The sequence below is a fragment of the Rhipicephalus microplus genome, chromosome 4 (genome assembly GCF_043290135.1).
Source record: "Rhipicephalus microplus isolate Deutch F79 chromosome 4, USDA_Rmic, whole genome shotgun sequence".
Taxonomy (NCBI): Eukaryota; Metazoa; Arthropoda; class Arachnida; order Ixodida; family Ixodidae; genus Rhipicephalus; species Rhipicephalus microplus.
In genome coordinates this window covers 73,644,762-73,659,099 of record NC_134703.1, presented here as the reverse complement: position 1 = coordinate 73,659,099, position 14,338 = coordinate 73,644,762, and the positions used below count along the sequence as shown (strand labels likewise).

The following is a 14,338-nucleotide window of genomic DNA, read 5'->3' as shown; positions in this document are numbered from 1 at the left end:
AAGTCTTTAATTTGTACATCGTGATACATCGTTTAATTTTCATTGCTTCTCTTTTAACTGCTAGCGCCACGCTTTCGCTAGCGTCTTCGAACGAAAACACTAAAAGAAGATCGTTGCTGCCGTGTGTCTGCGCCGCAAACACCTCTTTGTTAAAAGTCTTTCAACTTCGTAAAAGACCGCTTACTTAAAAGACTTTTTGCGCGCCCGTGTGACACAGGTATTAGTTGGTTTCTACGTCATAGCCTGTCAGCGAGAGAGATGGCCATATAATACCTGGAATCACAACCTCGTGCATGAAGGTTGTTAAAGTGAGCAGCTGATCTATGTTCGATGAAGGTGAGCCATGCCAAAGACTATGAAAATACTTCCTAAAAAGATCTTGCACCAAACAGATTCGGTATCAGGTGGACTGGAGATAACTGAAAATTTAAGATCAGACCATAGAAATAGTGCAACACTCCCTCCCCTGCCATGTTGTCTGTCAGTTCTGACGACCGTGAAACCAGGAGGCGTTATTTCGCTGTCATATATACGTTCATTCAGCCAAGTTTCTGTTACACCAGTTATGTTCGGTGAATGGGCCGTCATGAGCGAAAGAAAGTTTGAAAAATTATTGACTAGGCTTCTGGCGTTAACATTCAAGATGCGCAGGTGTTCGTTAGCATCATTCCAGAGGCATCAAGAAGCAGTAGTGGTGAATTCAGAAGCAGAATTTGCTGGGCGAGAGTGAATCCTTTCGAGGGTATTAGTGTTATCGTCCCAGTTGTACCGAACTTGATCTATAAACGCATGATCAAAGCTCAAGCCGTACAATGGAGCAATTATCCCGAAAGTATTTTGACGCATCCCATATCTTATTTCTGATAGTTCTTACACGCGATAAATAGTATTCCGAAATGCGCTTTAGGTTTGTTGCTGTTATTAAGGACAATTGTTTTCTCGCAGTGGCCGAGCAGCTTCATGAGAATGGGACGCGGTCGATCGGCCTTCTGACGTCCCAATCTGTGACACCTTTCAATATTCGGGCAATCAATTTGTAGATTTCCTTGAAACCATTCAGTAAGGTTAGACAAAAGAACGTCGTGGATTCATCCTGTGTCTCGGCGAGACCGTGCAGCAGCAAATTAATATGGCGAGACCAGTTTTCAAGATCATCATTACGCATAGCGAGTTGATTGATCTTGATCTGTAGCTGCTCAATATCGCTGTTCACACTAGTACTGGCCGCTGCGGGTGAACGCGTGATGGGAAGCGATTCTAATGCGGAAACGCGAATATCTAAAGCATCAAACCTTGACTTGACAGTTTCATGGAATTTTTCGATGTCAGGTATATCTTACAATATACGTCTTTGATCCTTAATTACCTCAGTAAGTATTTGTGTCACTGAATTTAAGTCACAATCAGCAGAATCAGAATCACCCGTCTCTTCGGCAAAGGACGAACCACGCAAACGAGTGTTAGCTTTGTTTAACTTTGGAGGCCCCGGATTCAGCTCTACTTCGCCGGACAAAAGAAGCTTGCTAACGCAGACAATAATTACGAGCAAAAAAAAAACAGAATATCAGAGGTACAAAGCAAACTGTGTGGCAAGACCACAGCAGCAGGAAGCGATTATCTGAACGAATGCACTTGGCATTCGGAAGGTAATATACCTGCGTAAAAAAGCGGAAAATAGTTCAGCATTCCGCTAGCGCTGCTGTGAACTCGCTCACTGAAGAAGGAAGGCGTCGATGATGTCCTCATATACCCTGCCGACGTTGTTACCGATGCAGGCAGGTCGATAGTTAGAGCAGTCGGGATGTCGTCATCATAAATGACGGCACGTCGAACATCAGCTGATGAAGCGATGAACAGACCTGAACTATCTCCACCAGGTGTAGATAGCTCGGGTCTCGGTGACGTGGCCGTTCACGCCACTAAGACCCAAGCTGTGCACGTACCTAAACTCAGTCGAAGAAGGGTGGTTCATTCCATTGCTTTCCGGGTGAAGGAATTGGGACAAGTCGATGACAGAATCGGCGAAGCAGGCCAGACTCTGCGTAAAAAGCAAAAAAAAAAAACGCTTCAGCATTCCACTAGTGCTGCTGTGATCTCGCCCATTCATGTACCTCGAGTCAATGTTGTTATTCGGTATCATGAGGTGGAAAAGGGTGATAATTACTTGAAATGGTTGAAGAGTCTGCCCCATGCTATTTCTCAGTCGGACCTGTCCCGTCGTTATTTATAGAGAAGGTTTATGATCACACAAGTTTTTTTTTTTCATTTTTTGCAATAACGGTGGCTAAAGACCACTGCTGTGTCATTCCCATAATGGCTTACTTTCCATCTTAGCTCCTTGAAGGTCAAACACTTAAGCCATAGTGGGAATCATCCCATTGCTTAACCTTTTTTTTCTCAATCGGGTGGAAGGTTGTTTTTCTTTGTGGTCTTGAATAGCGCTGGTTGATACATACTGATTTTGAATGAAGGGACAGTGCTATAGAAACAAGGCTTACATGACAGGACATATACATAGTGTCGTATATGTCTTCTTGACCATATAATCGAGTGGGGGGGGGGGGCTACTATAATTTTGCCTCCCTCCCCTCCTGAAGGAAAACCCGGCGCCCGCCTCTGCTTACAGCCAAAGCAAAATGAGTGAGTTGCTGCGATTCATGCATCACTGTAATTTCCGCGACATATATAAAACATGAGTGGAAGACTCCTGGTGCGAGGGCTTGTAAATGTCTTGATAATTTCTACATATATTTACCATGAAAAAAAATCCTGATATTGGACCAATGTCGCTGATTCTGTGCAGGATATCCCGGTAGCCGTGTGGTGGGTGGCCTGACGAAAGGCGTATTTTTGGGTCGTATCGCCCTGGCCGGAGCTGACGGCACCGAGGAGCATTTCCACGTGGAGAGCGCCAGCCGTTACCTGGGACCCGGCCGAGACCCCCGCGTCCACTCGATCATCTACTCGGCTCGCGACGTTGTGCCGTCGGGGGGTCGATGCGGCCTCTACGGAGCCACTCAGACTTTCCTCAGCCAAATACGGAAGAAGCAACGCAAGGTATACGCCGCGCATCGAGCTTGGCCACAGGCTCGGGGATGCGCTGTCGACCTCGTAGGCCGAGCGACGAAAAGCTAGACGGAAAACAGCATAGACGTGTCAACTACCGTGACAGGGCGGGTGTTGAAGATATCGGCCGCAGTCTCCAGGATAAGATTCGGTCACGATACGTTGGCTAAACGCGCCACCGCCAATCAAAGAAGCTGATAGCCTCAACACCCCCCGCGTCATGGTGACGCGTTTTTCGTCGCTCGGCCTCGCGTGGCAGATCCCGCTCACTTTTACGGCCGACAGTACATATGTGAGATCATTTTCCTCGTAAGTTTTATGTGTAATTCATGCAAAATTTGTTGCGAAATTTACAAAACACATTGTTTGTTTATCTACCGTCAACAAACTATCCCTGTCCGATTGCTGCAGAATTATATGTTGAAGAAACCATGATTTGATTTATTTGTGGGGTTTAACGTCCCAAAACCACCATTTGATTATGAGAGACGCCGTAGTGGAGGGCTCCGGAAATTTTGACCACCTGGGGTTCTTTAACGTGCACCCAAATCTGAGTACACGGGCCTACAACATTTCCGCCTCCGTCGGAAATGCAACCGCCACAGCCGGTATTTGATCCCGCGACCTGCGGGTCAGCAGCCGAGTATCTTAGCCACTAGACCACCATGGCGGGGCATGTTGCAGAAACCATTCACACTCGTTGATTCATGCGCGACTCAACGTGACTGTGTTTCTCATGAATGTGTTAACGAACATGAATGTTTTCTGTGTGAGGCTTCTCTTACTTTGCCTTATACTACAAGCCCGACAGCGGACAATAGCTCGAAGCATACGCCAGAGGGTCGCTCTATGAATACCAGCCACAGTTGCCGCATTTAGACAGGGGTTGAAATGCTTGAAACCTGCGTATACTTAGATTTAGGTGCAGTTTAAATAACCTCAGGTGGCCAAAATTTTATGAGCCATTCTTTAAACGTCCCTCACAATCACATCGTGACTTAAAACCCCAACATTTATTTATATCCACTCAGAATCAATGTCTTGCAAGTTCGCACGTCAATCTCTTTTTTTTTTGCATGTTGCTTGTGTGTCAGAGAATCGTATTCTCAGTCGCGAGCATAGTACTAGATGTCAGAACGCTATTCGCAGTGCGCAATCTCACGCCAGGTTGTCGTGCAGCCCTGTGCAACAGGGAATCGTGCTGTAGCTTCGGCAAAAGCTGCCAATTATACTCGAGAATTTTTGAGGCCGATTAACTAGTGCAAAGACGATTCTCAAAACGTGATTCTGACCCGGAACGTTCGCGTGGCTTCCCGTAATCAGCTACTTCTTTGTCTCTCTTATCTGCAACATTTTGTGGGCTATGATGTCACGCAGGTTTTACTGCAGCTTCGTGACACGCGTATGCTGACCTTTACTAACAATGTTTCCAGCTTTCCGTTAAGGCTTCCGTACCGTCTGCCACGTATTTCTTATTGCTCTCCGCAAGGATCCCAAGAATCAGCGCTCCTATGGAAGAATCAGACGAAAGCGCTCCCTTACCGAGCCGCTTGTAGAAGCCCACGGCACACCCTCGACCGCAGCTATGGCCAACGAATCTTGGAAACTGTCCTCGGTACCTCTCTCATCGACGGAGTCCCCTGAACCCAGAGTACGAGAAATATATATTTTTCTTTAAAGAGCGTGTACGGTGTAAGTCGTTTATTTTTATAGAAGTGAGTATTTATTTATTTATTTATTTTATTTTCCTCAAGGGTCCCTAACAGAAGGGACATTACATGAGGGGTGGGCATACAAGAAGAGGGGGGGGCGGTAACAGGTACATTTGTTTGAGGACTCTGGATGAAAACATTTTTCAGTGACAAAAGGTACCACTTAAAAGGTTTCGAAACATTGCTAAGTACACAAAATATACATACATGCCATACTAGGAAGATGACACTAGAAACCATTATACAAGAAATAGCATGGCAGATCACAGTTCAGTTAGCTATTACAGTTCAGTAATGGTTGTCAGGGAATTTTTAAAGGTTTCTGCATCCTGAATGCTAACAATGGTATCCGGTAGGGCGTTCCATTCCTTAGCTGTCCGAATGAAGAAAGATTCTGCAAATGTGGTAGTTTTGGGACGAGGGTAATGTACTTGCATAGTGTTGCAACAACGATCAGAGAAATGGGGGCGTTGGGTGACGTAAATGCTGGGTGGGGATGCATGATAGAATTTGTGGAATAATGGGAGCCGCACAGTTTTTCGGCGTTGACTAAGGGGAATGAATGCGGCACGTTTCTTTAAGTCTGTTACACTGGTGAACGACGAGTAATCGGAAAAGGCGAATCTGGCAGCGCGGTTTTGGATGGCTTCTAGGTTTTGGATGAGATAATGCTGGTGTGGGTCCCAAATTGCTGCGGCGTACTCCAGTTTGGGGCGTATTATTGTGGTGAAAGCTAATTTTTTTAAGTGGCTGGGAGCAAACTTCAGGGTTCTTTGGATATAACCTAAAGATCTACGAGCTGTTGAAATGACGTGATTGATGGGGAGGGTCTATGATAGGTCACTTGAGATGTGTATTCCAAGGTATTTATACGAGTTAGTCAGTTGTAGAAAACTGTTATGTAGGGTGTAGTTGTACACTAACGGATTAGTACGTCTGTGAAAAGACACTGATCTACATTTGAAAATGTTTAAACTCATCTGCCACTTGTGGCACCAATTTTGAACGGCTGTTAGGTCTGTTTGTAAAGCTATTTGATCTTCATGACTAGAGATTGTTGCGTAAATAACGCAATCGTCGGCGAATAATCTTATATTGTTAGTAATACAGTGTGGAAGGTCGTTTATGTAAATCAGGAAAAGCAGGGGGCCAAGTACTGTTCCCTGGGGAACACCGGAGAGGACGGGAGAGATTTGAGACCTGGCTGTATTTATGACGACGAACTGTTTTCTGTTAGTGAGAAAGTTATTAATCCAGGACAAGACGAATGGGTCGAGGTTAAGCAAAGAAAGTTTGGTCATAAGGCGGTGGTGACGAACTTTATCGAAAGCCTTTTCAAAGTCAAGAAATATGGCGTCAGTTTGGATGTTCCGGTCAAGATTTGTGTGCAAGTCATGGATGAAGGCAGCAAGTTGTGTTTCGCACGACAGGCCTTTACGAAAACCATGTTGGGAAGGGTGAATGAAGTTGTGCTGTTCGAGGTTATTAATGATGCTTGTAAATAAAATGTGTAGTATTCGGGTGTAGTATTCGGGTGCATCTATAGCTAGATGAGCCCCATGTGGGACTTCTATCGCAGTATGATCATAACGAGCTGCCCCGCCATAATGGGCATTAGTAAATTGTTGTTACATGTTCGTGCTAAGCTTTTATCTCGGGGAGCATATGGCATCGATCTTACCGTAATAGGTAAAACCAAAATCTTTCTACATCTTCAGTGGCAAGGAGCCTACGTCATGGCAAAATTATTTTTGAGCAGGATGGATGCGTGCTCTAGAGCGTTGTTCTTATAACGGGATGGTGACCTCATTTGCAACATTAAGCTAAAAAAAGTACTCCTTTATGTGTGAAGCACCTTATTCTCTCGGGCTGTTGGCGTCTCCTCTCGTCGTGGCCTCTCGTCGTAGCATTGAGAGGACACTGCATCCTCTCATTGCTATTGACGTGTCTAATGAGAAACACGGGCGCTTCACGCCTCTCCATGCTTCACGTTGGTGAAGCTGTCTGTTTGCGATAGCAATTCGGTAGGTTTATGCCGTCGCCGTCGTGTCCCTTATATGCATACGTATGTATCTGCTCATAAAAGCCACAGATTAAATTGATTTGTGCAGGGGGCGGGGGGCTCGAAGCGACGATCGGGCATATTGCTCAAGCGCGTCTGCAACGTCGAAGTGGTGGTGGACCACTTGCTGTTCGAGTCGTACCTGAACGAGGAGGGTGGCGATCGTGACAGAGCGCTCGAGGCCGTCACAACAATGGTGGGCACGCACGCGGCAGCCGCCACGGAAATATTCAGCAAGACCGACTTCGAGGGCATCACCGGTATTTCATTCGAGGTGCAGCGCTTGCGGGTGCGTCACCACTGCAGTGTGGATCTCTCGCTGTCTCTTTGTGTGTGACCCGACACTTTGGTCTAGTGGTCATTGTGCTCGACTAGTTACCCAGAGGTCGCGGGATCGAATACCGGCTGCGGCGGCAGCATTTCAATAAACGCGAAATGTTGGTAGATTGTGGTATCTTTAGATTCAGTTGCACGTTAAAGAGAACTAGATAGTGAACATTTCTGGAGCCCTCCACTACGGCGTGCATACTGTTCATATGGTGTTTTGAGGACGTAAAACTCCACCAGTTATGTTAATATGTTTGTAAGTGAACTTAGTTTACCCTGCCATGTTCCTTTCCTTATACTTGGACAGTGTTCATGTCCAATTTCAATTCACTGTCTTGCACATAAGCGTGAACTTATAATCATTGGCTTGTAGCACAAAGTCTCAAGAAAATTTGTCTAGAAAGAAAGTTTTTAGTTGACAAAAAATTTGTCGTGGTCTAGCGTTCGAATACCAACACCTTTCCGTGGTGCACTGTTGACCAGATTGCACCCTTAAGGTTGCTTGCCATTTCTATAACTAACACCATCGATAAAAGTGTTTGAACAACACCGAACACCTTTATCGTAGCGTGTTAGTTATAGACAAACTAAGCACCCTTAAGTGTGGAAACTGGTTAACAGTGCGGTCGCTCTACCAATGGAGCTAAGTAGGGAACTAGCGACTGGCAGCAGGAGGGTGAACTGATGGACAAATTGAAGTACATATCACTATGTCCATGAGTTCATTTGTGTTGATTAGCATATGTGTTCATGTGCTTCGACTTGTTCACTCGTTCGCCATCACACTGCCAATGAACCGTTTTTCCTTATCCACACGTGCGTTTCCCTACGCTGCGCATTCGCCCAAGTAATGGTGGCACCTGTCGTTCTTCAAGGTACCAGTTACACGTACTGAGGCTCGTCTGTCGTGGTTGTTTGTCAGAAACGCCCGATTCAACAGTACAAGAAAATTGTGCTTGAATTTGGTGTTCACAGAAAGCGACTATAGCCGCCATTAGTACGGCCAACTGAAGAACAGGAAAGCTAGCTTCCGAATTATGAAAAGGGTTTCTGTATAGCATCCTCATTAAATCAATTTCTAGAACGACCACTCTTGAAAGGCGTTGGTCCTGCGTTCGAATCCTGGGCCAGGCCGATTTTTTCATCGGCTAAAAAGCTTTCTTTGTATGCAGATTTTTTTGAGGCTTTTATAGTAAAGCCAGTGGTCGTCAGTTTACTCTTCCACCACCTTGCGGCCATCCGCAGAACTTATTTTGCAATAATTTAGTTTTGTAGTCGGTGATAAATTGAACTACGCCATGGCCATATTCAGCGACAACCTAAAAATGCAGCGAAGTTCATACCGCTGTGCAATAAAACAAGTTCTATAGATGCAACAGTAAATTAAGTTTGCTCCTTTATATGACGTCAAGTACGTTTGCAGGCATAAAGCATTTCATAATACCTTACAGATTACTAACTTAAAATTAAAAATTTGACATTCTGGAAAGTTTAGTAACAAGTTCTGACATGAACGCTCGCCCTAAAGTACATTACTATAAACAGGGAATTTTTTTATAATGGGCATATCTTATTATACGCAGAAAAACAGTTCGCTTAAGTAAACAGCTCAGACCAGCTGTAACATTTATCTTACAGAGGTGCAGAGCGAATAAAACCTTGGTTTAGTGTTGCTGGAGCTTGTGTGAAATTCTTAGGATGCCCCCAAGTTTCTATAGATTACTTTGTAGCAGTGATAGACAAACGGCGTGGCGCGCAGATCAACGAGTCCAACTCCTGCGAAGGAAGGGTGCGGCACACGAACCCGTTCTGCCGTCAGAACCTGGACGCGGCACACATACTGTTCGAGATGTCCAAGATCAACCACGACAACTTCTGCGTGTCGCACATATGGACGTACCGGGACTTCCCCGGCGGTACGCTTGGACTCGCCTACCTCGCGGAGTCCGAAGGTGTGGTTTTTTTCCGCGCCCATAATGTGCTTACCTTACGGTCAATAAGAAAGTCATGAACCGCCCCTCGGACTGGGTGAAGAATGCTGCCACTTGTGTTATGATGATGTGTTCGAAGCTCACCCGCAAAGACTGTTCGCAACGCTCGGCGCAGACCCCGCCGCTAGGTTTCATAAGCTACGCGATTGCTTTAGCTGACTCCGTCAAAATTCTCTACATGACTCTAATATATAGTCTAATTCGAGAGCTAACGCGGCCACCAGCAATAACGCTGAAATCTTCTATAGTGAATTTCTCGTTTCCAGGGCACAGGTTCGTCCGAATAAAGCGTCTAGTCTTCAACACGCCTACTGCTGTCTTCGCCAACGTCGCGAACACGTGACGATATGCTTCCTGTGGGGAGTAGGCAGTGCAGTGAATATCTCAGCCATCTTGAAGATTTATGGGAAGTTACCACATTTCGAACATCTCATTTTTATACAAAGGCCCGCACCAGGATCGTACTCAGTTTCTGGTGAGCTGTCGGTGGCTGCTGTATGACGCCATGCATACAGCAGACACGCGGCTGCTTTTGGCCGATAGCTGACATAAATGAAGAGTGGTGTTTGGATCAAATGCGCTGGGGTACCACGCGTGCTGGCCCCGTGCTTCAAAGTCTGCTATCATTACGCAGTAGTCACACTTGCGCTCAAAGGAATTGAAACGGTGAAGAGGGATCACTTTTCATCACGCGTGCTCAACGCTATGACGCGGGCCGCGCAACCTCTATGTCATGTGCCATCCTTCTCTGTTTAGCTTGCAGCGCACTTGTTGAGAAGAGCGAATAAACAAAGCATGTGACTGTTTCTATAACTCTGCTCATTCTTGATGAATACGAGCGATTTTTGCGGCAATCGATTCGAGAAGCAATAACCTCCAGGCCTGAGGTCATTCGATGATCACTTGGAAAACTGGTTCCGGAGCAGCTTAAAGCTACGGACACGCTAAGTTGGCTCAAAGGGCAATTCAAAAGGTCATTGCTGATCTTGCGCACGCATAGCTGCTGACCCGGCGGTTTCCTACAGGATGCGTTAAAACACGGGGGTCTTGCATTTTTAACGTTGGCCTGTCTCAACTCATAGGTGGGCTTTCATTCGAGTGAATTTTACTACGCTCGCAAAGAGGCGGCTAAGGAGTTCAGTTCAATCAAGCTGCTGGATTGCTACGAGAAAACACTACGGCGTAGTTCACAAGATGCCCTAAGAAATTAATACACAAAACATTTTTGCCAGAAGTAAAACTAATGAGCACCTCCTGCTCTTCCGCAAGGGAAGCTAAACTATTGGGCTTGCATAGCTGAATAATACCATATGCTATAGCTGATTTGCGGAAAATCACTGCTGTGAAAAATAAATTGCGATGTCACATAGTATATGACCTGCATTTCACCATTAGCAATGTGTCGGAAAACTGAAGCCATCTCTTTAAGATGTGTTTATTCAATTCTGCCAAGGAATGAAGCTCTCCGTTTCCATAAATAACGTGGGATCATCACATATTATGATTATTGGACAATTGGCTTTTTAGAACTAAAAGCGAGTGATTATAAGTATTCACTGTGGAGTCATATGAACATGGTCAACCTTCGTCAATATAAAAGAGAACACTTAAATTATCCATGCACTCTTGCGAAAGGAAACGGTGTTTATAATACAAACTTTGTTGGTGAGATAATACGTCGAACTCGTATCAATGAATTACGAGCAATCGTCGCTTCAACTTCGATTTTGTGTTCCAGTTCGTAATGCTCACGGCTGTGCACACGTAAATGCAGTCGATACGGGCGGCATCTGCGACAAGTTCCACTTCGGTGCCAACGTGGTCAAGGCGCTGACCTACCGAGGAAGCTTAAGCCTCAACACTGGCCTGGTAACCTTCGTCAATAACAATGTGCGTCTTACGCAGCGGGACACCGAGGTCACCTTTGCCCACGAGCTGGGCCACAACTTTGGATCACCGGTACGTGTGCAGACAGTGAGGACAAAGGAGATGTAAAAGAGATTTCCGAGTCGCCTCAGTTAGTTGATGTTACCGCTATAATAAGCGTGCGCAGAGCTGTAAATTAGGCCGGCAGAGAAGGGGGTGAGGTTTCACTCCTTACCCCCCCCCCCCACACACATGTCATGACCCGTTTGGGACAGTTCGAAAGAAACGAAGCTTTTCAATGCATCCAAAACTGGAAATGAAGCAATGGCGTGGTTCTCACAACGGCCTGCGTTTGGCCCATGGCTTTATGGGGATAAAGGGGACAAGTGAGCCGTTCGTGGAATGCAGCATCAGGAGTTCACGGCCTTCGCTATCGTCAAACTGTGCATTTCTATAGACTACACATTAAACAATCACAGGACAGGTACGATTCAGTAAAGGTATAGGCAGAGTCATTGAAGGACTCTGGTATAGGCTTAGTACTCCATGTTTGTGAACACCAATTGGCGCCGTCAACATACGGAGGCGCTTTAGCTACGTTGCGGCGCGTATAGTCTCCGCCCACTCCAAAGGTCGCCACCACCCTCTATGTTCATGCGACGAGAGGCGCTTAAAGGGCAAACTGTATGTAGTTACAAACACTGACCCTTTTTTTTTTCACTAAACAAGGGTCTCGAAGTAGAGCCTTGGAATGTCAGCCTCTAAAGAATAAGGAAAAAAAAAGTCGATGCATTTAGCCTACACGAAGCCTAAATGAGTGGTAGGTTATAGTAGAAGCGACTATTACAAGTGTGTGAGGCAAGCATAGAAATAAGGAAACATGGAGTAAGTCCGAGACGCAGTTAATAGCAGTACGAGATCCCAAGTTGTGCTTAAGTTAATATAGCGTATAGCAATCGCTGCTGCTATGCATGACTGACATTTGCTGCACCCATTTGATGGCACAGCACGACTACCCGCCGAAGTGCACACCGGGCGGCACCGCAGGCAACTACCTCATGTACCCGAGTGCGCGCCGTGGAACCGAGCCGAACAACCTGAAGTTCTCGCCCTGCAGCATCGGGAACATCTCGCTCGTTCTCAAGGAACTCATCGCCGGAGAAGCAATCAGTCCCAACTGCCTTCAGGGTGAACTAGCTTCGCGTCTGGAATTCAGCGGCAATGCATGGACCCGTAGAGTAGTTTCTTTCCCACCTCAATACCCTTCCTACAGGCGCACTCTCCTCCTCGCCACTTATTTTTTCGTGAAACTAGTGTACGATGTTAAGAGCAAGCGTTCAGTCTATAAACCAGATTATTTTACGGGCGAAGCTCCTTACGACGTAGCCTTCTCTTCAGTTGTGTCAGATTTGGGCGCACGTTAAAGAACCCCAGGTGGTCAAAATTTCCGGAGCCCTCCACTACGGCGTCTCTCATAATCATATGGTGGTTTTCGGACGTTAAACCCCACAAATCAATCAATCAATTCTCTTCAGTTGTGGTCTCACTATAGAAATGTTGCTATTGTCTGAACTATGTGAGCCACAAGTAAAGGTTTTACAGTGAACTTCAACAAAGACATAATCATAAGGTAAGAGATGCTGATCTCCGCGAAGAAGTAAAAAACATCTAGAAAAGTATTGATCAGTTGATCACTACTAAAAAGTGCCTAGATGTTGAGGCTTCTCAAGTAAACATGTATCACGAAGTCCCACGTGGAGCAATAAGTGTCCAAACAAATTATTCATATTAAAGTAGTATGTTGCCGCTGTTAAGATGGCGGCTTCTGGATTCACTTTCATGGCATATACTTCACTCCAGCAATTTTCTAAATGCTCCTCGAACTGACTAAGGCGTCTGGAAGGCGATATAAATTTGCATTTCTATATACGCTTTACGTCACTCAATTTACATTATGCGGGGCAACGCTCGGGTAACGTACGGTTACTCATCTATACGATACCCAGAGCTTCGCCCACTCGTCATGCTTCACTTCATAGAATTATGTGGGTTTTTACTCTCACATCTACGTTTAGAGCAAGCATACATAATCCTATCCCCAGTTGTGATCTGTCGGTGAGGCCAGCGTATAGGAACTATAGGATAGTTACATCACAGTAGATGGCGAGCGAGTACTGGCGGCCATCGTGTGATAAGAACAGGCTGTATGTAAGCGTAGTCATTCGGTCCACGTAGCCAGCACCCGCCCTCACCAGCAAAAATGGCTGCGCCCTGCAAGCAATAAAATTCTGGCCTGTAGTGAATTCGCGATTTTCGGGTACATGTTGGCATCTACTCTTGCACAGTCGAAACCGCGGAAAAGTAAGTGAAATCAATTGATTCCGCACGGTAGTCGTGCGACACAAAGCAGAACGGGCGTAAGAATGCATGCCCCCCCCCCCCCCCCACCGTAAAAAAATCCCGGCCCTGCCCTGGTGCCCCTCCTTCTCTGTAACGGAAAACCCTAAGAACGCGTATGATTTTATTCATACAGCTTGAAGGGGTGCTATCACCTCCTGTGAGGTTGTTTGAGCCCCATGGCATACGCGTCTCGCGAATAAGCCGCATTTAGGATTAACCGCCACCAAGCGAGAGGGGGCTTTGTGCTCGCACGGGATCATCATCATCATTATCATCATCATCATCACCATCATCATCATCATCATCATGGTTAGCCCAGTACATAGAGTGAATATACACACTGTATATTAACTCTATGGTCCAGTAGCGCCAGCAGCCCCACTTGGTGGCGAGGCTATGGGGCCACACTGAAAACACTGGGGCGTCTCTTTGGCGTTGGAGCGGCGATCGCGAAGAACGTCTCCTGCAGAGAGTCCAAAGGCAGCGGCACCGCGGGCGTGTCCAGTGGGTCCCTTGTGGTGATTTGGCCATCGGCGACGATGCATTCGCGGTACTTTGTTATTTAGTTTGAGTGTCGTATTGGGAATATTGTAGAAGGTCGCTTGGCTTGTCACTATAGTGACGTAATCGATTCGGCTGACGATATCGTCGTTTGTAAAAGTAGTTGAATGATGTTGGTTTGGTTCGACGACGTCAACTCTGTCCGGCTGTTCCGAGCACGACCTACTCTACTCCTGACCTGCGCAGAAAGCCCTTCTCCAGCACCCATGTTCTAGTTCATACCTTCTGCCGCTAGGACCGTAACCTACGAGTGGCGTGGCGCTAGTCAGCACCTGTACGCTGACGTCACCTTCACTGTTCGTGGTCAAATTTCGATCAACAAAGCGCTCATAGTGCGTATTTATTATGCACCA

General features: G+C 46.2%; 1 protein-coding gene across 1 annotated transcript; it reads left to right on the top strand.

Moving 5' to 3' along the window:
- Positions 1 to 4,651: 4,651 nt before the first annotated feature.
- LOC119172734 (disintegrin and metalloproteinase domain-containing protein 10 homolog) lies at positions 4,652 to 14,200 on the top strand. Its single transcript, XM_075893098.1, has 6 exons — positions 4,652 to 4,717; positions 6,890 to 7,129; positions 8,927 to 9,119; positions 10,933 to 11,117; positions 12,032 to 12,212; positions 14,172 to 14,200. Exons 1-6 carry the CDS (start codon positions 4,652 to 4,654, stop codon positions 14,198 to 14,200), a joined length of 894 nt encoding a protein of 297 aa, XP_075749213.1.
- Positions 14,201 to 14,338: the final 138 nt, after the last annotated feature.